Raw genomic sequence first — 25,112 nt, 5'->3', positions numbered from 1 at the left:
ATAACTTCAAGATGGACTTTTGTAATGGAGAACTAGTACATATGAATTTACTATTTTAACCTAGGGGAGAGATACTGTCTTTATTGATAAAATACTGTCTTTATTAAAAGATATTGGCTCTATTGATTTGTCTAGCAGATGGTATACACTCATGATCCAGTCACTGGTGCACTAGGGTCTAAGATTCTGAATTCCTCAAGGACCTCAGTGGAAATGATGATCTCAATGAAGTTTACATTGCACTCCGAGTACTTTCCTTTGACCTTTATCTCACTCTTCTTCAGTTTAGTTCTTGTCATTCACAGTTGAAATAAACATTTATCCAAATAAACATTTGTTTGGAGATAACAGCACAAATATCTTTATAAAACATCCATACAGTTATAAAGAAAATGAAGTATATGTTTCTGCTTTGCCTTGATTGTGTACATTGCAAAGATCATCTGGTACCAAATAAGAGAAAAGGTGTGACTGAGCTGAGCTCTGTATCTCCAATCTTATCCATGCAATAAGCTTCTCATCATAATGGTGGAGAGAGGGAAGAAGAGGAATATTCTTATTCCTTTACTATTGAAATCATTTAAATAGAAAGTCTTTCTCGTTTCAAAATTTAAAGAATGGAAAAAATGCTGTTTCTTTATACATCATCTACTGATACTAATAATTATGTACCAAGATCATAACTATCCTTCAGAAGGGATGAAATCTAAAGTTATAGAAAACAGCCTTCTGTAGTTAAAGATAATCTCTGTAGTCTTTATTTCTCTTTGAGGATATTGCTACTTTCAAACATACACTTGCAAATTTGGGTATTTTCTTTAGACAGATAGAGGCAGCTTTGTTTTGTCTCTTGAAATGCCTGAAGTTATTTCTTTTAGAATGTATTAGCCTCAAATTTTTCTCATAGAAATTATGCCCTCAAAAAATGGTAAATCAATACAATATTTTCTCCTTTATCTTTTGATTCCTAAGGAGGAAATTTTTCCCCAAATACACAGTAAAAACAATCCTTTTTATTTAGATTGAGGAAGAAAAATGCATAGCACGATAAAACAGAGAAGTAAAACTATGTTTTCTCGTGGTTATTAACCTAATTGAATACAGACGATTTATTATGTTTAAAAACCTCTGTTAATCATTAAAAAAAAATTTCTAAAGTTAGTTTTAAAATGAAAGAGAATGCATAGTTCTTACTATTCAAGGAGAATGGGCTCTAAGATAACCTCCAATTTCCTGACCTCCACCATGAACTTCTCAATCTAAGAATGTTCAAATTCATACAAAATATGGCACAGAATTTGCATAAAAGCTACATATACACATGTATTTTAAATGATCAGTAGATTGTTTATAAGAATATTATAAGAATGCAATATAAATGCAGCATAACTGATACTATACTGTTTAGAGAATAATGAGAAAATATGTATATTCAGTACAAATTAATTTTTCATTTTCTTGGATATTTTTGATGCAGCACTGATTGAATTTGTAGATACAGATCTCTTAGGTACAGATAAATAACTACTTTCCAGAAATAATATTTTACTGAAAAGAAAATGTCAAAACAAATTATCAAGATCAATGACCACAGCACCTAATTAAATGAATTTTATTGACTTAATATATCTATTAATAATCTACACTAGACATTTGTTATACCCAACACGGAGTCATGCCAATAATTAGTAACTGAATATATTTAGACTCTATAATGTATGGTGTTAGGCACTGAGCCACGGAAAGCTGATGTATAGACAAGGATTAAAAGACATATTATGGTAAACCATTATAGAAAGTCACAGATAAGACACAGATAACACAAGGGCAGGCACAACATATGCTTAACCATTCTATGTATAATCTGGGGTGTTAAGAATACAATATAGTTAAGGTAGATAACTGAGTGTTGGGTTTAAAAATATGTACAGGCAAACATAGGCTCCATGTAACCAAAAGTTCAACACAGAGAGGTGAGAAAGGATGTTCTGCACGAAGTGCCAAAGCACAGCAGCCAGGAAACAGAATTAGGGAAAAATCCTAGAAATGTATGTCAATGCTATCCTTCTCTAAATGACCCTGAACTGTGAGCTAATATTCAGAGAGAATTCTGGAAAAAATGCTTAATTATTACAAGTTGTCGAAAACCTCATTATTAGAAGATTCTTCAAAGCTTAAGCACTAAGACCAGATTTATCCTAATTAAAGGTAACAATTCTCATTTTACTTCTCTGGAACTCAATTACCAGGAAGGATATGGTCATTATTCTGTGTTACAAAATGAGAAAGTAATGTAGAAGAAGGTGCCCAGAGTCATAAGTTCAGGCCTGTCTTACATTCTTTTTACTTTTCCCACAAACTCTAACCTAGTTCCCTCTGACAAATTGAGCAAAAGAACTACAAACTTACTTGGATAATTTAGGACAGGGAGATGTGATTGCTAAAAATTACTTGAGCTCTTTCAAAATCTCTCAAAAACAAATATTTTTACTCTTTCATTTTTTTCTTAACCTTAGTGAATTCAAACAGACTTGTACATTTCTTTTTAAAGAGAATAATTAACATGGACCCAAGTATGGCAGAATCGAATTATATAGTTAACAAAAACTGAAGCTTAAATCCATGCTAAGTGACACTGTAGCACTAGGGACAATTAATTAATGCATTTTAGAGTGAAAGGAGTCAGATGTGTCAGGTCTGAATTGAGCCTTAGGATCCGCAATAAATTCCATTTCTTTTATGGCTAAATTTCTGAGATGTAGAGTTATTCAAAATCACATAAATATAACCTAAAGCAGTAAGTAAACTTTTAAACAGTTTAAATAGATGAAATTTTTAAATTGCTGACTTTTGGTAGCAAACTACTACGTTTGAATTTTGAATTATACTTAAAGGCCAATGCATTAAAGAGTTTTGGTTCTCCAAGGTAATGCTGTTGGGAGGTGGTGGAACCTGGAGAAGAATGAAGCATTGTGGGTGGTCCTTAGAGCACTGGGGCATACCCTTGATGGGAACAATAGACCTTGGAGTTTGTTCCACCATCCACCCCATAATTACCATCAACATCCCAACCAGAAGCCCTAGTAAACTAGTCTATTTGGCCATGTTTGACAAGAACCCCTCAAATTAAAACTGTGAGCCAAGCTCAAATAAAGTTTTCTTCATTTCATGTTCATCATATCATGAACCTAATAATGGAAATTAATTAATAAATTCCTTTTAGATATATTGTGCAAATTTAGATCTTTTTCCCATTCTGGCTATAATAATTTGGAGTTGAAAAATATACAAATGGAGCCATTAAGTGGTTTTGGTAGCCCTAATATAGATTCTCATAATATCCCGAACGCTGACAAGTACCAAAGCATTCTTTGTAAATAGAACATTGTGCAGTATTTTTAAACTAGAATTTGATAGTTGTCAGTGGATTAAGCTTGCTAACAATTGAAAATAGTTGTCTACAGGCTTAAAATAAAAATGTATTTTTCTAGATTAACTTGCATGAATTAGATAAACTGACATACTATAACAAATTTTCCCTATCTAAATGATAATGAATACTGAGCATATAAAACATTATATTGTAATATATAATTTTTGTTCCACTTTTCTTTTCAAGTCAAATAAGAAAACATTCTAGTTTTTAAATACAAGTTTGGTTGTGTCAAGCCAGCTGACCTTTGTGTGATGAGCAAGTGTAGCAGTAGAAAATTATTACACAGCCTGACACCATTGATATCAGGGTACCTCTCAAGCCCTCTAGATGAAATCAGGAGATTGAATCATTTGATAACTCCCACGAAAGTATAAATACTTATTTTGCTCCTTCTGACTTTAGGTATATCTTTAAATACTTTAAGGCAATTAGGATGTTGTCTCACACTCCTCCAGATGACTGAATCCAGATAGTTACAATGTTTTTCAGATAATCTCTGTTTTAGATCCTCTAGCTAACCAGGACACACAGTTGAGATATCCTTAAACCAGAGATTCATGTTTTAATGAAAATTGTCAGTGTCTGCTTTGAGAATTGTGAATGATCCTCTAGGAGAAGATTATAGGTCACACAATTCCTTCTATCTCCTAAGGAAAAATAGCCAGTTACTTTGTATTCTGTTAGGTATATTATTTTTTATTGTAGCTTATGTACAAAGCTCATATCCTATCACAATATTTTTATATACAATTTTCAATTTAGTAATATATAGTTTCAAGTTTCTGCCTTATTTACAGATATGAACAAATATTTTCATGGTGAATTATGTTGCTATTTCTTTTTCCAAGATTTCTCAAGACATCTCTTGATAATCCTAAGGGAGTCAATGTTTTGAAATAGAAAGAAAAACAGGCTATAAGATGGTGACACACTAGTTTAGACAAAATGAACAAAATAAGAACTGGAAGAAACTATCCCCTTTTCAAAAAACTTGGTTGGGGGTCAGTACAACAGATAGTGTCAATAGCATGTCAAATAAACCATGAAGCTCCCACCCACTTCCCTCCTTTCATCTTTTCACTGCTGGAGCAAAATTATATCTTTATTTTATATTCCCTGACTGTACCCTCAATTTAAACTTCAGTGTCTTCTCAGGGGACTATCCCCATTTTTCTAAAGGAGATTAAAAGTTTAACGTTTCTTTAAAATTAATGATGAACAATAAAGGGCTTCTTAACATTTCCTTTTAAATAGTGATATTTTCATTAGTATCTTCTTGGCCTAACCATGTTACAAAAGATGCAGAGAGTTCTTTGGAAGTGATCCAAATGAAATAAATACATATACTTAAAGGTGTTTTATTTAGACCTAGAGGTTTATTTATATGTGTCTCCACAAATTCTAAGCTGTATTGATCTATGCACTAGCCAGGATAAAACAAATCAAGATAGAAATCTTACCACTTAAAAATAATTCTCTCATGAGAATCAAGTACAACTAAAATATCCCTAAAAGCTTCTTCATCCAAATGCATGACAAATATAACCACTATAAATGCAGGGTGCAGTGTATTTCAGAAAAGACTTGAGAAAGCACCTGAGAGGACATGTCAAGGTCTTCCCTTGTGCTCAGCAGGCTTCTAAAAAGCACTTGAAATATTTTTAAATGAATTAAGTACATTATATCTTCATTATTAAAATCTCTATTAAGTACTTCTTAAGCACCCTTTAAGATGTTGAGTATGGTATTTAATTTTTATTATGATTATTTGTATGTATATGTACACATGTAAGTACACACAAACAAGGGCATGGGTTTGCATGCCACAGAATGCATGTGAAAGTCAAATGACAACTCAACTCATGGGACTTGGTTCTCTTCTACCACCACAGGGATCCTAAGGAGTAAACTCAGGCTGTTAGGCTCTGAAACGAGCACCTTTACTGAGTTATCTAGCTAGTACCCAAATAGATAGTGATTGATTGATAGGGTATAATTGATAACTATGCTAGAAAATTTTCTTGAGATGTAAGAAGAAACCAAGGGAAAGCATCGTATCAGACAATATATTCTTCTGAAATCTTATAACTTCCTTAATAAAAAATAATTTCATACAGGTATATGTACTATCAGCTTCATTTTCAATTAAATAAAGTTAGCAGTATCCAAGTCTTAATGTAGCTTGGTCTAGACAACAAACACATAAATTTTTATTGTGTTTCCTTTCTGTAACATACATTGCTAGTAATTAGCAGCAAGTTTCAGAATTTATAACCAGCCATGAATCACCATTATCACCTTCAAAAAAGATTTGTAGGTATTTTACAGAGAAATCTTGTTAAGTAGTATTTCCCTCTATCTCCAGTTAACTCTTTTTTTAATAACTGGTTGGGGGTGGCTCTGAAGTCCACTGTCAATAACAAAAGCATTTGACTCATTTCTAGCATACTGCCATTGAGAGCTATTTCCCCATGAATCAGCCTTTACAGAAATTGAAATAAATGTTCAGAAGAATGTACAGCCTTATTAATATCTCCAATAACAAATTTAAGAAGCAGATACTTTGAACTATGAATCAAAATGAGATCAATATCCTGAGTCAAGTTTGTTGACAATTTGCAGTCTTCAGAGTCAGACACACATGCTCCACAAGTCAGAATTTCTACAACTTGGAGAAATGACAGTGACAGGTGGGTATTGGCTATATTTATAGGCGGGGAATGACAGGCAGTAATAATGAGAAACTATTGAGAAGGATGCTCACTGTTCCCTACATGTCACCAACCCTTCTGATTCTTTAACTCCTCTGTACCTCCATGCTGATTAAAACTCTTCATGAATGTGCTCAAAAATAGTGAGATGATAGCCTTCAGGAGAGTGTTGAAATGGCAGCAACATGTCTGGAAATAGCTAGCCTATTCTTTATCTTACTGAGACCCTGGAGACAATATAGATCACTTTTCAAAGCTTTTACAGAAGAAAAGGAACAGTCACAAGATGGGAGAAGATACCTGTGGTGAAGGAACAAATGATAAACTGAGAAACATCAGGGAAGGATGCCTGGAGAGGTATCAGCACACCAGAAACCAGAAACTATAAAGCTCATGAGAAGTTGGTCTTTCGTTATTGTAACAGGCTGAGAAAATTCTGCTGTTAGCATCTGCTTGTGACTGTGGGAAATAGAGATGAATAATTTCTGCCAAATTTAGATGCTGTTCATAGTCAATGATCCTAATTTTGAAAGTTAAAGACGAGGAAAAGAAAAAGAAATATTAAACCCAGAGGTGCAATTAATTCAATGTGGTATGCAATCTTTTTTTTTTTTTACAAAATTCTTTTTCCCTTTCCTACTTTGCTTAGTCATCTCCTATCCTTCTCCCTCTTTCTTTCTTTTGCTCTTAGTTCTATTCTACAGCTGAGAGTTAATAAGTATTTCAGCAGAACTAGTCACTATATTGTCTGTACCTTAATCGTAAGAAAAAAAGACAACTGACCAAGATACCACCTAACCATCAGTAGTAAAATATAAATAAATGCTAGGCATAACATGGGGATGTTGAAGGGAAGGTTAAGCAAGAAATACTCATTGGAATAGACATCCTGAAGTATACATTCAGAAGAGCCTGAGTTATTTCTAAGAGATAATAAGGCAATTTCTTAAAAAGAGTTTTGAGGCAATGTCTGATATAAAAGATGGGCTCAACTATTAGATAACAGAAAACATTTTGGCTAGCAAAGTGTTGATAAGACATTGAAAGGTAAAATGATGGCCTTTGCTGGAATGTGGACAAGTGAAAAATAAAGTCACACAATGAATAATAAAAGCCTAAGGGCTTTGGGCTTTAGGTACTTTATAGTAACTTTTTAGTGAATACAACATAGGAAAACACTTCTTGTTCTGGAATTTTTTTTATAATTTATTTTTTCTCAAATTGTAATTCATTCAGACAGGGGTTATAAACACAGAAAGGCAGGATGTGGGGAAGGGAATGACACTGGAGTGTGGGTGATCAGGAGGAATACAGATATCATCAGAACCGGGTATCGGCTGGGTGAAGGTTCAGGGGACAAGTCACTATGACTCTGCCTATGACTCGATTGTCCTTATCTAAGTTGGTATTGTCTGCCAAGGCTACCTATTTACAAGGTCTATGACTACTCAGGCTTGTAAATATCCACAAAAGCTGCCTGTATACATTAGCTTATAGCCATCTGTTTCAATGTTTTTCCACTAAGACCCAAGACTTGGTGTTAGTATACATGTATGACAGGCCTATTGCTGATTTTAGGCCTTCAGTAAGCTAAAATTTTAGGCCTTCAGTAAGTAAGCAAGGCTGCCCCTGACATCTCCTCCCTTCTCTAAGTATAGAAGGGCTGTGGAAATTCTAAACTTGTGAAGGCGGGGATAGAGGCCTGACCTCCAGTATTTGAAAGGGACCTTGTAATGGCTCCAGTCCCCCTGTCGTTGTCCAGTGAAGCATGAGGGCCATACCCATCCCGATGTCTTTTTCCTGGAGAGGGGATACTTTTGACATCAACCCCTATGCAGTCAGGCTTGTCCCTCAGGGAACCCAGAGAGATATTTTTATCTTTTATTTATATTCCCTTGAAGTGCTTCAGCCTAAGCAAGAATTCAGATCGCCTGACAGAGGGGGTTCTGGGTGGCCCCTCTCTGCTTGGTCTAGGGGCAGAAGTCCCCCCTTTTAGATTGAGTGAAGATGGGTTTTGGAAACACCCTGTATAAAGTAACAACCTCATCTTGAGTCTCGTGGTCCTCCATAGCTAACTAATGATAATGTATCTGAGTAGGTTTTGCTACCAAATTATTTATCTGTTGTATCACAGAGTTAGTCCGCCTATTTGAGAGCCAGGGACCAGCAGAAAAAAGCAAAAAGAACCCAAATAATGGTCCCAAGATGGGAGGAAATAGGGTTGAAGACCTTGGAGAGGCTGAAAACCAATTCCTTTCTAAATAATCCAGGTAGACCTTTGACTCATGATCTTCCTGCTGCCTCTCACTGATAGGATTATAGTTATCTGCCAGCACATCCAGGATACCATAATGATAATAACCAAAAATGATAAATACAGGCTACAATAATTAGAAAAATATCTGTTTCCAGCCTTTTAAAAATTAACTAGGGTACTCAGAAATGAAAGTGTTTTTGTTTGTTATTTTTTTGTTGTTGTTTTTAATTTGGAAAAGGGTTATGGAAAACTCCAGAAATTCAAAATACTATCTCCGAGTTTTTTACTGCAACTTAATTCTTACTCTCCACATTCTCATGTCTACAGTATTAGTTCTGATGTGCCCAGTCTCATCACAGACTCTTCTTCAAATGCCATTGCTGTGAGAGTGAAGTAGCTTTCTATTCAAGTACTGAAATGCCACTGCTATCATTTTCTCATTTACTTGTCAACATTTTTTAATCAAATGCTCATTATTTGTTGAGAAATTAAATGTCTTGAAATGACCTGAATACATAAAGTCCCTGTCAAAAACAAAGTTTTTGTGTTAATAACAGCTTTTCTGTACCACACTGGCCCTTGTTTTGAAAAACGACATGACCGATAATGGGGTCCTTACATATGAACTTTTGAAAACTTTACTAAGAGACGAGAATAAATACGGTGATATAAAATGTTTATCACTATTCTTATCTAACCATATAATTATGAAAGATTTCTTTAGATTTAGACAAATATTTAGATATATATCTTACAGTTCTGAGCTGGTTTGGCTTTTTTGGCTAGAAATATATCATGTATGTAAAATTTTTGTTTATTGTTTTCAAGACTTATTTAATGTGTCAGAAGTCATAATTTTGGGCTCAATTTACCAATGTACAGGAATTGAATAACAAGCTATCATACACGACGGAAATCACATTCAAGAACTGCCTCTGTCACTAAAATAGAATCCCCAAAGAATCTACAGATTGTCTGTTTCATAGGCAAGAATTTATAATATGTTCAAACACTGAACACATGAACTTTCACACCAAGACTGTTTAAATTTCATCTGTCATCACGGCCCACCAAGTCTCAAGCGGTATCTTGGAAGAAATGCCCGAATGAACACAGAGAGTCAGGAAGAGTGCTGAGAAGTTGTTTTATGACACGGCAAGATTGTCAGAGACATAAACTTACAGCAGCTGATGTTACTTGCACAAGACATGCCCACAATCAATCCAACCAAAGCCCAGCAAAGATGTGGTAAAGGATCTTGTATCCCAAACATAGTGAGGAGCTATCCACAGGTGATATTTGCTGAGGGAAAGTGTATTATTCTCCAGTTTAGAATGGTAGAATTTCCGTGCTTTGTTAATAGCCCCACACTCAGGCACATATGTACATGTACACAACACTAACTGGGTTTATCGACTTACTTTTAAAGAGGAAATCAAGAGAGCGAGAGCGAGAGCGAGAGCGAGAGCGAGCGCGAGCGCGAGAGCGATTTCTTAGTATCTTGTGTAAAATAGCATAACACTTTCTATTCTAATGTCCACCTTTTGGTCACACTATTTATTGAACACAGTTTTCTCCATTATTTTTAGCAAGACACAGAAGTCTTTTTTGATATATTTAAATATTTGTTTTTCTTCTCTTTCCGGTCAAATTCATTATTTACAAAGCAGAAACACTAATTCTGGTATATAATTGACCCTGATACACATTTTAATATTATTTAATTAGTTATCTATCTACTTGAAAAATTAAACAATTTTGATACATTAAAAATTGATTAAAACATATAATTTTGTACATAGGACAATCAACAGCCTATGAAAGGAAAATCATCAATGAATAGAAATACTAAAGACATCAATAGAAATTAAGAATTATTAGAAATTCAATGTATTTCAATAATATTTCAATATTAGATTGGAAATAGTTAAGAAAGAGTTTCAGTGAAAAAATAAAAATATAAGCAATATGAAAGTAAAGGTAAGGAAATAAGAGATCAAGCCCTGAATTAAAATACTTGACTATTGGAATTTCCTAAAGTAATGAAGGAATTAGAAAATAAAAGTTACCATGCACAATAATTCCAAAACTGAAAAGCTACTAAATTTTCTAAAACTAAACGAGAAAAAAAGAAAAGAACAAGTCTACCACAATTCTTCCTTGCATAATTTCAAAAGCTAAAGCTACAGGTATATTCTTATGTTATTATGCCTCAAAATATAAAATATAACTAAAATATGCCATGGACTATATACATGTATAATGAATGAATGTATGAATGCTTAGCAAGACTATACAAACTTGAATGAGTGTGTTAATTCTCAATGATATTATCTGTAAAGAAAGAGATGCTAATATAATATTTAAAATATAAAGGAAGCATAATTAGCTTGCATAAATTTTAATTTAAAAATTACTTTAGACAAATCCAATCCAAAGAAGATATAAAGATTCTGAAATTGGGGTATACATATGATGATATCAACACATCGCTCTATTCATGCTTTGATATGTAAAATATTTTCTAGCTTAATACAAAGAGATTACAGTGGCAAAAATAAAAACAAGTCACTTAAAATTTTCAGGAAGGTAAATGATATCAATGCTTCAGTTATTGGAGAAAACTCTCCATGCTTATTGTTAATGGAAGAAAATTCATAAGATTGAGGGTATGTGATTATTAATAAAATATTTGAAAATGCTTATTAAATATATACATGAAAGTATATTCACACCTATAGAATGTTATGTAAAAATAACTACAAAATTGTCATCTTGGAGGGTTACTGCTGAATAACGTCACCCTTTCTAGCTCTTTCTGAACTCTGGCATGTCTGGTTCAAGTCAGCTCTTATGGACCAAACTCCTCTCCATGCTGACTGATTCAATCTGTCATCTCTAGCCCATTCTGTATTCACCTGTCTAGCTTTTTTTCTCTGCACCATATCTCTCTCAAATTGTCCCTGTAAAAATGCCTCAGAACTCCTTAAACTGAACTGCCATGAACTCCACTCCACACCCCTGCCTCAACCAAATGTACTGACGAGAACTCACATGCCTCTGTCTTCTGAGTGCTGGTATTAAAGACATGCACCACCACTTCTCAATTCAAGACATGTCTGTATTCTACCCAGATAACACAGACCTGGAAGGTCTTTGAATGTGATCCCTTGCCAGAACAGCCATGTTTCCAGGTTAAAATTCTGTGTAAGAGGAATTAACTTTCTATCACAACACATATCTTAGAAAATCAGCTTGAAAAGAGAGAATGTTTATTTTGACCCATAGCTTTTGAGGTTTAAGTTCAATCGTTTGACTTCAGTGATTCTCAAGTTGTGATATGGTAGCCTTTCATGGTGAGTAGTTAGTGGTAGAACAAAGCTGCATACTATGTGGTCCGGATGCAGAAATGTAAAAAAGGAGCCAGTGTATGTGACCACAATGATCCAACTTTTCAACCTCTATCACTTTCCAATACCATCATCTTGGGTACTAATTCTCTAATACCCCTTTTCTTTCAGATCCAATCTACAGAAAATGCAATAGCCAGTCCATTGCACTTTGTCAGTTTCAAAACCTCCTTGGATTTCCATCATGCTGTAATTTCTTCTATAGTTGTTTATCAGATATTAATTTTGAAAAATTGTAGTTCAAAAGAAAGTTCACAAGTTAGCTCTTTACAGACTAGCATATGCTCAAATCTCTATGAACTTTACAAAGCATTCACCTAACACTAGTGGATTTCTTTTGTTTTATTAAAGCTATTAAGCAAAAGTTTCCTGAATTTATTTTGGCATAAGACTTTTTAGCTGTAGGATTAAAGCCAGAATATGATGAAGAAATACCCATACACTCTACAAAAAAAAAAATTGCCTTCAAACAAGAAGTATATGCAGCTAAAATATTAATTAATAGAAAAATGCAAAAAAGGAACATTAGACTTAAAATCGTTCACCTATTCTTAAGGAAGTAATGAATGATGTGTTTTGCATAATGAAAGAAGAAATGAGATAAGAAAAAGACATGAGAAATGTTCAAGAGAAATTACTCTTGACACGTATTTTAAAAACTTGAACTACTGCAGTAGGGGAGAGGAACTTTAGTTGAACTGACATCAATTTTAAGTTAAATAGACATAGAAAGCTATTGAGTTCTTGAGTAAAGACTTAAATAGTATTTCCTGCCTTATAATGCGGAAAACGAATTGACTTCAACACTATTTAGACAAAGGGTAGCAGATTATAAATGATAGAAAAATACTAGAACAGAGTAGAAAGAAAGATAAGTCAATGTTATCAATCTGTCTGTGTTTGTCTTATTTGTCTCTTACCAATAATCCATAGTAGGCTCACTGTGTTCTCAAGAAGGATGAACTTGACCTATGACAAAGGGCTATTATTGACCTTTACAATCACATTTTACAGGTTCTTCAGAATTAATAACAGATAAACAGCTATAGAAGAAATTACAGCATGAGGGAAACCAAGGAAGTTTCGAAATTGACAAAGTGGAATGGACTAGCTATTGCATTTTCTGTAGATTGAATCTGAAATAAAAAGGGTACTAAAGATTTAGTACCAAAGGTGATGGTATTGGAAAGTGATAGAGATTGAAAAGTTGTCTTATTTGACTCTTACCAACAATCCATAGTAGGCTCACTATGCTCTCAAGAAGGATGAACTTGACCTATGACAAAGGGCTGTTATTGACCTTTACAATCATATTCCCAGACTCTCTAAAAACTACCACTTAGTAGGAAATTTACACATGGAAAGCAGTGGGGGGAAATTATATTATAAGATTACAAAAGTCAAATCTCTAGGGGAATATAGGTCAGAGCATGTCTAAACAACATCCTATCTAGAGTTTAAAATAGCTAGAGTGAATATTAAGGTCATCATCTTGGACAGGTACAAGAAACTGGGCATCTTACCTAAGAGGGATCCAGTTATGATTAGTCATGTATCTTATCCACTTCTATTTATCAAAGGTATAAGCTGTCAGGGAGTAGTTCAGAAGAAAAGTTGTAAGAGCCAGAGAATCAGGATTCTGCTGTGAGAGTGTCTCCCGGTAATGTCAGAAGCTGTACCCATAATGTCTCACCAACATGATTGACAAAACATGAGCTGAATAGGAATAATACCTATGCCAAAGTTAGAGGAGGGAAAGTCCACAAGGTCTCAACCCTACATAAAGAACTAGAAGTAACTAAGTACAGTTTAAAGGGGAGACAAGATTGTCCCAAGGAAAGAAACACCAATTGGTTATCAAATATGAAGCAGTCACCCCTAAAAACATACATACAAAAAACTTTGTATAGAATGATGAGATCATACTTAGGAATGTATGTGAATATACATAAACATATGATCATGCAACAATAATGAAAGAAGAGGCCATGAATTTGAAAAAGATAGAGAAGGGTATATTGGATAGTTTGTAAGGAAGAAAGACAAAGGAAAAACATCATAGCTAGAAATACATGAGTAGGCCTGTAAGACCATCATTACAATAGTGTGCTAGTTCAAAATAATAATAAACAAATATAGATTTAAAATGCTATGGAGCCCGAAAGAGCCTGAAGCCAGGGTTGTCCCAGATCATGGGCCCCCAGCAAAAGAACAAACATATAAAAATAAAACAGAATTATTTTAAGTGGGCTATCATGAGGAAATTAATTTTGAATTAGTCTTTACAATTCTGTTCAGTTTAGAAAGAACTAATAAGCACTATGCAGAGATTTTTGAAGTTACATATAATTTTGTATTTTATTTGTGAGATTATAATATGATTACAATATTTTCCCTTTCCACCCTTCAAAACATCCTATATATGCCTACCAGCACTATTTAAAATTCATGGCCTCCTTTTGCACTAATTGCTATTGGATTCATATATGTATATACATATTAATCTATTAATTATTAATCTAAACAGTTTAGTTCACATAATATTACTTGTATGGGTATTTTTTGTATGTATATTTTCAGGACTGACCATTTGGCACTGGACAAATACTTTTGAATATACCAAAAAATATGATGGGATGACTATACATATATTCATATATTTTATAAAATATGTATAAACATATGCATGTATATGTATATGTATCTGTATGTGTATATGTATATATATCCAAAATTTTTAAATATTTTAAAGTAAATGAAATTGAAAAAAATTAGAAAAACATATGGAATCCAAAACATATGGAATGCAGGGAAATGTTAACTTCTTGAAGGAATTTATAGCACTGAAAGCTATGAAGAAAGACTTAAAACCAACACCCTAAGTTTCTTATTTAACACATCAGTACAAGAAGAGCAAATTAATTCCAAATTAATAAGAAAATTAGTTTTTATTTAGAAGAGAAATCAATAATGTTAAAAAGAAGAAACCTACAAAGAAAAACAATACGATGAAAAGCTTTCTTTTTGAAAAATAGTTTAAGTGAATTTAGTGTAACCTGTGTATATGTGTGAGAAAGTGTGATGTGTCTGTGTTTGTGTGTATGAGAGAATGAGAGAGAACAATTGCTAATACCCTAAATGAACAGGAATATTGCTGTCGATCATCTATGGACAATAAAAGAGGCCATAATATAATGTTATTAATAATTCTGCATCAACAAATTCAATTGCCCTGATATATCTCACTAAATGATAAAGAAGTTGAAGATAGTCCCATACCTATTAACAAACATTAATCGATAACAGCTTTTTAACATAAGAACTCAGCCTAAATGGGTTCACTGGTGAATTTGTCCAAGCACTTAAGAAAGAACTTATATCAATTAACTTTTACCTCTTGCAGACGGTAGAATCAGAGGACATACTTTCCCTCTTTATTCTAGCTAGCATTACCTCAATTACAAACTCAAAGACATTGCAAAAAGCACTACCGTGTCAACATACCTACATAGATCTTTAATGAAATGTTAAGAGATCAATTCTATCAATGAACAAAAAGAATTATAGATCATGATCAAGAGTGAATTAGCTTAGTAGAGTAATGCTGATTCAATACTTAAAATGATTTAATATAATCATAACAGTGTGCTTACTTAAAAAGCTTCCTACCAGGATCAAGACTAAAGAATGAAGCACACCATTCCAAGACTCATTTCAGGAAAACTTAGGTAGCAGGAAGTCTCCATGGCAGCAAGACAAATTAGTCTCCTTCTTGTCACTGTACAGATCATTGGCCTTTAATAACACAGAAAGCAGGGGGTGAGTAGGTAGATATGGCTAAGACCTGGATGATGTGTTGAGCCATCTCTGGATCTTTGATATATCTTCTTTCTACTTAAATTGTTCCTTGCAGTCTGACTAACATTCCTAAAGTGGGCTGAGCTCCTTCAGCAGCAGATAACTGGTTATGTTCATCTTCTAGTCCATTCTAAATCCCACGTTGTACCGTACATCTAGAGCACATTCTTAAAAAGTGAAAGAAAAAATTACATTACATTATCATAATGGAAAAGAAAAGATTGATGATGCCCAACATCCGTTTATGATTTACATAAATAAAAAACAAATTAGCAATAGAGTGAGGCTCAGCTGCATAGAGCATATCTAAAAACACCTACAGCTTGTTGAGTATATTATTAAAAAACCTTCCACCCTATAGCCTGCTAGGCGCCGGACAGCGGTTTCAGTATGTTTCCAGCCTGGTACTGAGTCTAAGATTACGTATTTTCCTTTTGCCAAAGCCTGTCCCACCAAAGCTGGCTCTGCCTCTCCAGAGCTCTGAAATCACTCTCTCCTCTCTGCAGCTGGCTACTGCCGAACCCACTCAGCACTCCCAAATTTTCACAGCTACCTGGGGGCGAACTCCTGCAAATCCACACTCGGCCACAGCCAAGAAATTGAAAACACCAAACAATCTTAGTTTAGAATCAACAGATAACGCAATTACTGGGCACAGAATCAAGCATCCTAAATTCGCCAACTATTCTATGTTATTAATCTTCCTGTGGCAGATCCTGGTGGACTCTGCCACCTGAAATAAGAGCCCTTGGCCTACATCTTGTCTGCCTTGTTCCCACAGTCCAAAAACGTGCTCTTTTCCTGCCTTCCCTCTTCCTCTCTCGAACCTGGAAGGCTCTCCTCCTTGTCACCCAGTGATTGGCTTCTTGTAGTCTTTATTATTTAATCAATTAGGGGAAACTTCCACTACAATAGCTAATATTTTATCAGTGAAAGAGAGTTAGAACCATACTCTAAGACCGGACCTAAGTCACGATTGTATGCTCATTCATTTTGACAATGTGAAAAATACATACTTCTCAAATGTGAAAATACATGCTTCTCTCATGATAGCTTATTTTAAGTGATCATGGGCTGGAACTATATAGATTTAGACTGCCTCCGTATTCCATGTTTGAGCACTGTAACAGTTTCATGAAGTTTATGATAACAGAGTAAATAAAGTTACAGATTGAGACCCTTGACAAACACATTAGTAGGTATATCGGGTAGGCAAGTCACAGAAGAAAAGATTGCTCTATCAGATACTATCTAATGAAATTCTTAGGTTTGGGGTTGGTAAAAACAAGAAGCTCTGTTTATAAATTCCAAAAGTTTTACACTAAAAGTCACAAGGATGTTGAGTATTATACAAAATGGTTAATCGATAAATGCTAAGAGATTGAAGACAGCACAAGATAATTTGCATTAAGCTCTGAACCTGTAGCATTCCAACCACTCTACAATTGTAGTTCTAGTCAGCTAATCCGCTCTATGGGTACAGCTGCATCTCGGGAGCTTTACTTCTCACTTTTCAGCTTTATTGGAACTTCTAGTTAAATCATTAAGGAAGAAACTGTAAGAAAGGTGGAAGATGGGAAAGCAACATAGACAACTGTAGAAATTTTCTTTATAGAAAAATCAAGAAAAAGTGATAAAAAATTCTAATACTATGCAGCTATAAAATGCCTGCCAGGAAGGACATAAAAATCACTTGATTTCCTGTATGTCAACAGTGAACAAATAAAATGAATAGTTAAAAGCAAAATACAAACTACAGTAGTACTACACTAAACTGTAAAAGCAGGAATAAATGCAGGAAAGTGAATACAGGGTACATACGAGAAAATTATAAAATTGGTGGGAAAACCAGAGAACTAAGTAACTAGAAAGATAAACCATATACATTGGTATGAAGATTCAATGTTTAAATGTAAGTTTCTACAGACTCAGCCCTCTCAACTGTCTGAATGTTATTTTATAAATATTGACAATTTAATCCTAAAACTTATATTGGGAGGAAAATGTACAGAAAAGGCAATATGGTACTTTAAAAAGATAGAATTTGAGGATTAATACATTCTTAATTCAAGATTTACTATAATGTTACATTGATCAGACTGTAGTATTCGTGAAGGAATATATGGAGAAATGAATGGAACAGAACAGAAGCTTAAAATAAATATGAGCATTTGCCTTTTGATAAAAGAATAAAAATATGTAATAGAAAGAAAAGTCAGCTTGGCAAATGGAGATAGAAGTGGGCATCCACACGTAAAGTGAACGAAATCTAGGAAGATGGAAACACTAAATGCTGATAAGGATGCAGAGAAACAGAAACCAGCGTTCATGGCCTACAAGATTTCAAAACAGTGCGGCCACTTGGAAGACGCTATGGTAGTTTCTTGCAGAAATTCATACACCTTTACCATGTAACCCCACAGTAATCTTTTCCAGTATTTACTAAAATACTTGAAATCTTATGTCCACATTAACCTCTCACAGTGAAAAACTATAACAGCTTTTTTCCTAATTGTCCAAACCCTAAATCAGTCAAGAAGTCCCTCAAGTGACTGGATAGATAAATTAACTGTGATTTCCACAGACAATGAAATGCTATTAATATTAAGAAATCAGCATTGAGGTCATGGAAAGAAGAAAAAAATTAAATGTGTAGTATTAAATAAGAGAAGCTGGTATCTGAAATATCCGTCTACAGTTGCGATTGTATTCTGTATGAACATTGCAAGGATGCAGAGTTTTCTAAGAAATTAAACCAACCAATTTCCATCTGTTAGGAAGGTGACAGGGACACCATGGTGAGGTACAGAAAAATGCCTATGCAAGGAAATGACTCTCACTGACACTGGAGTGGCAGGTTCATGTCACCTCTCATTTTCTAAGGCCACAGACTGTGTGTCAAGATGAACACAGTGAAAAATGGGACTTTGCATAATAATAATATTCAATAGAGGTTCACAGACTGCAACAAATCTAACACCCTGGCCTAGAATGTTCACAGAGAAAGATTATACTTTCAGCTCATTTTTTTTCCTCTAAACCTAAAACTACTTCAAAAAATAAAGTATGTTTTTTGATGGAAAAGAATTATTAACTACTGGAACAAACATTGTATAAGAAAGAAATTGCTCTCATAATTCACAACTCAGCTCAGCCATAAAAATATTTATATGGTAATAAATTTTATACTATTGATCTAATCAAATTTTAGAGAAAATTATGCAGAATTGTTGAAAGTAGAGAATTCTGTTGCCTGAGCACATTCTAACTCACACCTTCCAGGGACACATATGGATAAATAGTTAAGTGATAATATAATAATGCAAATATGGCAAAATATGAATAAAATTGAAATAAATATGTGAAGAAATGATATTCAACAAATGGATATGATTATTTTGCAGTAGAATACTGGAAGATGGCAGAAACTATGGACAAACACTGCTATTTGGTTATTAATTTTATGGAAATAAACTCTATGCCAATAATAAACAATAAAATGGGTAGTACAGAAAGGAAAGAAATGAGATATAATGCCTGCCATCCATGCACTCTGGCTCTGATAATCCTTAGCCATCAGAGTTTAGCATTATAGGTTGACCTGTGCTCCTCCCAAATTTACATGTGGAAGCTCCCAGTACCACCAAGCACAAGTTTATTTGGAAATGCAGTAATTTGATCTAACCAAGTAAGGTTATTTTGCCCTGTGTAGTTGTAAGTAAACATGAATGAACTTCTTATACAGAGGGAGTATTTGAACACAGCCCACAAGATGCATATTTCAAGAAATCAGAGCAGAAATCATAGTTACAGTTTTGAAGCTGGAAAGTGCCAAATATTACAGGCATTTCCTCAAAGTCTTGAACAAATATTGTCTCTTGTTGCTCTGAAGATCCATCCTGACTATACCTTGAGAGCAGACATTGAGCCTCTGAGACGAGACAATAGATTTCCTGATTCCTGAAACTATTCAGTTTAACCTGGTCTGTGACAGAAGTCCTCAAAAAAATAGTGCAGACAGTATACTAGAAGAAACTAGGCTAGCAAGACAGCTCAGTTGGTAAAGTGTATGCCTTTCAAGCATGAGAACCCAGGTATGATCTCCAGTATCCACAAAAAATGAGGGACAAAGACTCTCTGACCATTCATCCAGTCTAACCCCCATCTCAGGTAAAACACTTTAAATTTAGAGGGAAATTAAAGGCATCATACAGTATATTGCATTTCTATTAAAAATTTATAAAGCTTGTCTCTTAACACCCTGGTACTAGGGAAGAAAGGGTTAACTTTCACCAGTGAGATGGCACAGCAGATAAAGGTGCATATTTTCAAGAATGATCATGGGTGTTTGATCCTTAGAAACCACATGGTGAAACATAAGAACCAGTTTCTACAAGCTGTGCTCATACCTCCTCATCTATATGCTCCCACACATGCATGCACGCATACACACACATACACACACACAAATAAATAAATAAATAAACAAAAAAAGCAGATGTGTCTAGAATAGTGTCTTTACTATGTATAAGACTTTTTTGTTTTCCTTATTGCAAGCGTGTCAGAGCTGACTGGGTGAACTGATGAGATATTCATGTTTTGGCTTCCTAGACATCTTCATTTTTGCATCCACTAACTCTTACATTTTAGTTATGTTTTGATGGTGCATAGGTGGTCATGACAATCCTCTCCTCCCCCCCCCCATTTATGTCAATATTTAGAAGATAAAGAATACATTATTGCTACTGATCAAAGAAGATCTATTGGACATAAACTGTGCTTGTATCAATGTCTTGATGTAGTTCTTTCTGAAGCTGTGGAGACCAATTGCACTGGTGTACTGAGTATTCAATAGCAAAGGAATTTCACTGCATCAGTCATGACAGCCTCATATTTAATGAGCTATCCAACAAGAAGATTCTCAGAATCACTGTCTGGGCCCTAGTTACTGTTTGAAAGCAACAAGTATCCCCAACAAACCCATGCATGGTTGTAACTAACTTGTTTACTTTTGTATAAGAAATAAGTCCTGCCCCAACAGCTGAGGAGCGATAATACAAACGGCCAATATTTCAGTTTCATAAAACTCCTCTCTCTCATTCTCTCAGATGGAACCTTGTGTCTGGAAATGATTTCCTGTGAAAGAAGGATTACTCAGACCCTGAGCTAACTGCATTAGAAATCACTAGCTTTTAGGAAACCAAACTGTTATTTCTGGACTATGTGAACCTGGCTGCTCTTATGTCTTAATTTTGGTCTAATTGCCTTTCAAGACATTTTCTTTTTTCATCCTTGTCACTAGTGATCCACCTAGTTTTCTTTGGCAACCAAATATTGAGTGAGCAAGACAGAGAAAGAAGCAGAAAACAGTATTCTTTCTTATATAACTGACCTCAAAACCTATCCATTGTTCAGGTTCTGTGCAACCAGATCAAAGATATGACAGACTTCTGTTTCTTTGAAATAAGAATGCATCAAAAACATTATCATCCCCAAATAGTCTCCTAAACAAAATGGAAGTGGCCTTCCAGCACTGTAATAAGATACTCCAGTTTCACTCAAAGTTAACCGAGCCCATAGGAAATGCCATATGTTATGGACTGTGTTTGTCTTTGATCTTTCATAGCCACACGTTTCCTAATTCACAATTATTGGTCTCATTCCTCCAGGCCTGGAATAGCAATAGAGAAGAGTTAATAGGTCAGGGAGGCTATATAGGTACCAAAAAGACCTTTAGAGGATTATCAAACTGACTTATTCATGGTAGCTTTTTTGGCTTTTCAAAAATGCTTTATTTATTTATTTATTTATTTATTTATTTATTTATTTAAAAGTCCAGATTTTTATTCCCATCCTGGTCCACCCTCCAACTGTTCCACATCCATGACCCCTGTCTCCATGAGGATGTCCCTACATCCACCCCACCCCCATCCCACCAGATCTCAAAAACATTCTCTTGCACAATCTCCCTCAGTAGTATTCGCATGACTATTAATTTACATGCTCTCTTTTTTGTATTACTTTTTTCTTTCTTCAAAAACTGGGAATATGAGGTAATATAGATTCAGCTATTATTGCTCTGCTAACGAAACTTCTGTTCTTCTTGGAAAACATTAGGAAACAGGCCTACAAATTGCTCCAAAAGTTCTTTTGCTTTGGACCCATCTTCTGTAGCAATAGACTTGCCTCTCAAGAGATATCATCACTTTTTGTGTGGCCACTTAACAGGTGAATTTGGCTGCAGGCTTTACTTTGAAATTTATTAAGCCGAAGTCAATAGTCAGTTCTCTGTCTCCAAGTTTCCAAAGAATTCTTGAAGCTTTTCTCCATAGCCTCAGGATGAAGGGAAACTGTCTTCCTTATTTTTCCCATTGCTACATGGAAGATGATGATACCATAACCCACTTTCTCCAGTTGACTCCACCTTTCAGTGTCTGGGATCTCTAACTATTACTTTTTTTTAATTGGATATTTTATTTACATTTCAGATGTAATCCCCTTCCCCCCAACTCCCACTCAGGAACCCCCTATCCCATCCCCCCTCCACCTGCTTCTATGAGGATATGCCCCCACCCACCCTCCCACTCTCACCTCCCCACCCACGATTTCCTCCACACTGGAGCATCCAGCCTTCACTGGATCAAGGACTTCCTCACCCACCTATGCCTGACACTGTCATCCTCCCCTACATATACAGCTGGAGCCATGGGCCCCTCCCTATGCGCGCCCAGGCTGGTGGTTTAGACCCCGGGAGCTCTGGTTGGTTAGTATTGTTGCTCTATTCATGGGGCTGCAAACCCATTCAGCTACTTCAGTCTTTTCTCTCACTCCTCCATTGGGAACCCCATGATCAGCTCAATGGCTAGCTATGATCTAGCTATTATTTAATCTTTATCATTTTCAGTGGGAGTCAGTGGCTGACAGTCACAGAACAGAGATAAGATTGTCTGCTCAAGGTGTGCCAAGGCATCTGAGCACCTCACTCTGGAATGAGAGTAGTTTGCTCCTGTTGTCCCATGACAGCAACATTGACATAATCCAGTTCCCATGCAGGTCATCCCTCATGACTTGTTGAGAAATGGAATGTGCTCAGTGCATTCTCTTGTACCTTCTTTCTTTTTATGTGCCATGAACATAAACAATGTGAGTGCATATGATCAGTCAAATACATTGTGTACCATCTGAAGAGCTGTGAATTTATTATCTCTGTCCTATAATTTGCTAATATTTTCTAAGAAACTTTATGAAAAAAATTACAATAGAACCTGACAAGATTGAAGACAATGTTTTGCTAATAAAGTTTCCCCTCTCTACTCAAAAACTATGCATCTTTTTTGTTTTATTTTTTCTTTCTTTTTTTATTATTTTTCTTTTATCTTTTTTTTTACAGTCCAGTTGTTATTCCCCTCCCAGTCTGCCCTCTGACTCTTCCTCAGCTCATTCTTCCTCTCCCCAGCCCTGTCTCAAAGAGGATATCCCTAACCCCCACTTCCACCCCACCAAACTTCCCCACTCCCTTGGGGCCTCTTAATTGGATCACCTGCCATTTAATACAAGCGACATGAGGGGTTTTTTTTAGGATTTTAGTATCTGCAGAGTCCTCGAGTCAATCACATGTGCACACACAGGACCAACTTTTATTAGAAAGGAAAAAAAAACAAGTAATAGTGTGTGTTACTATGAAAAGTTCTTTAAAATTCCCACCATTAGCCTCAACATTAAGGTAAATGTAGTCAAGTTACAATTCAGTTTGAAGAGCTAGAATATGTGAAAAAATAAGCATTTTGAAAGAAAAAAATGAATCAGATTCATAATGGCACCAATTTCACCCAATGATATGGTTTAAATCATTGAGCTCATGATATTTTCAAATACCAAAAAGACCTCTTCAATATGATATAGTTCATTTAATTTATTAGTAACTTTTCTAAAAATAATAAAGAACAATAATAATTTATTGATAGTACTATTGTCAGTCAAATCTTCAAAACTATAATCAACATGCACATAATTAATTAAGCAGTTAAGTGCCTATAACATACACTAGGTAGGAAGGGGCCTACCTCTTCAAACAAGAAACAGAAATAAGTCCATCACAAAGAAATTGATATCTATAGTCTTTCTCATCCTTACAAATTGCCTTCTTGCAGGAAACAGACCTTATCCTGACGTTTAATATTTCAATGCACCGATCTTGGTGGATGGAGAATGGACCAGGATGCATGGTGACATCTGTGACACCTGCCCCAGATTGGGCTCCAGAAGACCATCGATACATCACTGTCTCAGGGTGTTTTCTGGAGTACCAATACATAGAAGTGGCTCATAGTTCCCTCCAAATTGTCCTCGCAGTAAGTGTTAACAACTAACCACTCCTTCTAGTGTTTCTGGAATTGTTTCTGGGCACACCCAGTGTGTACAAGGACTGTATGTTGATGTGGAATGTGTATGGGTTTTTTTTTAATTTTCTGATTAATGGCATTTATAATAGGAATTTTCTGGGTTAAAACAATTCTTTGCAAACCTGTGTATACTGCTTTACATCAGCAATTGACAAAGAGCCTTTGATATCCTCCAATACATAAATATTTAATTATTTCATTGGTAGTAGACTCTTCTGAAGATTCTAAAGGGACCATAGGAAAAGTCTTCACAAAAAAGGAAAGATTTCAATATGACATATGTATTTCAATATGATATATATTATATATAGAGAGAGAGAGAAGAAAGATTTTAATATGAAGTTTGTATATGTGTATATAGCTAAACTGTTAGCACATTTTTTTCTTCTGTTTGTATCATTATTCTTTCTAGATTTCACAGGTCTGTCACTGTTTATTCTTCCTAATTTTTCAGACCATTTTATACTTTCTGTAGAGTGTACCTCTAGCCTTGAGTGCTCTCATATTGTGACAACAAAGAATCCTCCATTTATCAGGAGGCAGTGAGGTTATGTCAAGTTAGTATTCCATATACTTATGTTCTGAAAAAATTATTTCCATTATTAGGACAAAGATTCAAATAAAAACAACTCTTCTTGAAGAAACTTAGGAAACCTAACTATGTGAATCTGTGAGATTTACAAAGTTGAAAACTTTCTTATAGAAGAATTCACATGTCTGTGTGAGATCATAGAACCATATACATTTTCTTTAGATTAATATATAGATCTAAAATTGATATGCACAAACTTAAACTTGTTGGCAAAAGTAAAACTAGTTTTTTTAATCTTTCTTCAGCTAACTACTGTGAGGATGATATAACTCAGAACTGAATAATAAGGGACAATTAGTTATATGTAAAATGATATCAGTGTCTTTAGATTTAAAAATTAAAAAAAAAACTTTGTACCATCATAAAAGATATTGTAACTGGACATGGTGGTGCATGAGTTTAATCCCAGCACTCAGAACAGAGAGACAGACTCTGAGTACAGAACA

The 25,112-nt window shown here is 34.8% G+C and overlaps 1 protein-coding gene across 1 annotated transcript in view; it reads left to right on the top strand.

Annotated features, from left to right (window-relative positions):
* Nkain2 (sodium/potassium transporting ATPase interacting 2) overlaps positions 1-25,112 on the top strand; it is a 993,485-nt gene that overhangs the window by 810,481 nt on the left and 157,892 nt on the right. The window contains exon 4 of the mRNA XM_028766436.1: positions 23,823-24,023. Coding sequence (XP_028622269.1) covers positions 23,823-24,023 — 201 coding nt within the window. The remainder of the gene's footprint in view (positions 1-23,822; positions 24,024-25,112) is intronic.

The sequence above is a fragment of the Grammomys surdaster genome, unplaced genomic scaffold, assembly GCF_004785775.1.
Source record: "Grammomys surdaster isolate TR1022 unplaced genomic scaffold, NIH_TR_1.0 168, whole genome shotgun sequence".
Lineage (NCBI taxonomy): Eukaryota > Metazoa > Chordata > Mammalia > Rodentia > Muridae > Grammomys > Grammomys surdaster.
This window is presented reverse-complemented; position numbering and strand designations above follow the sequence as displayed.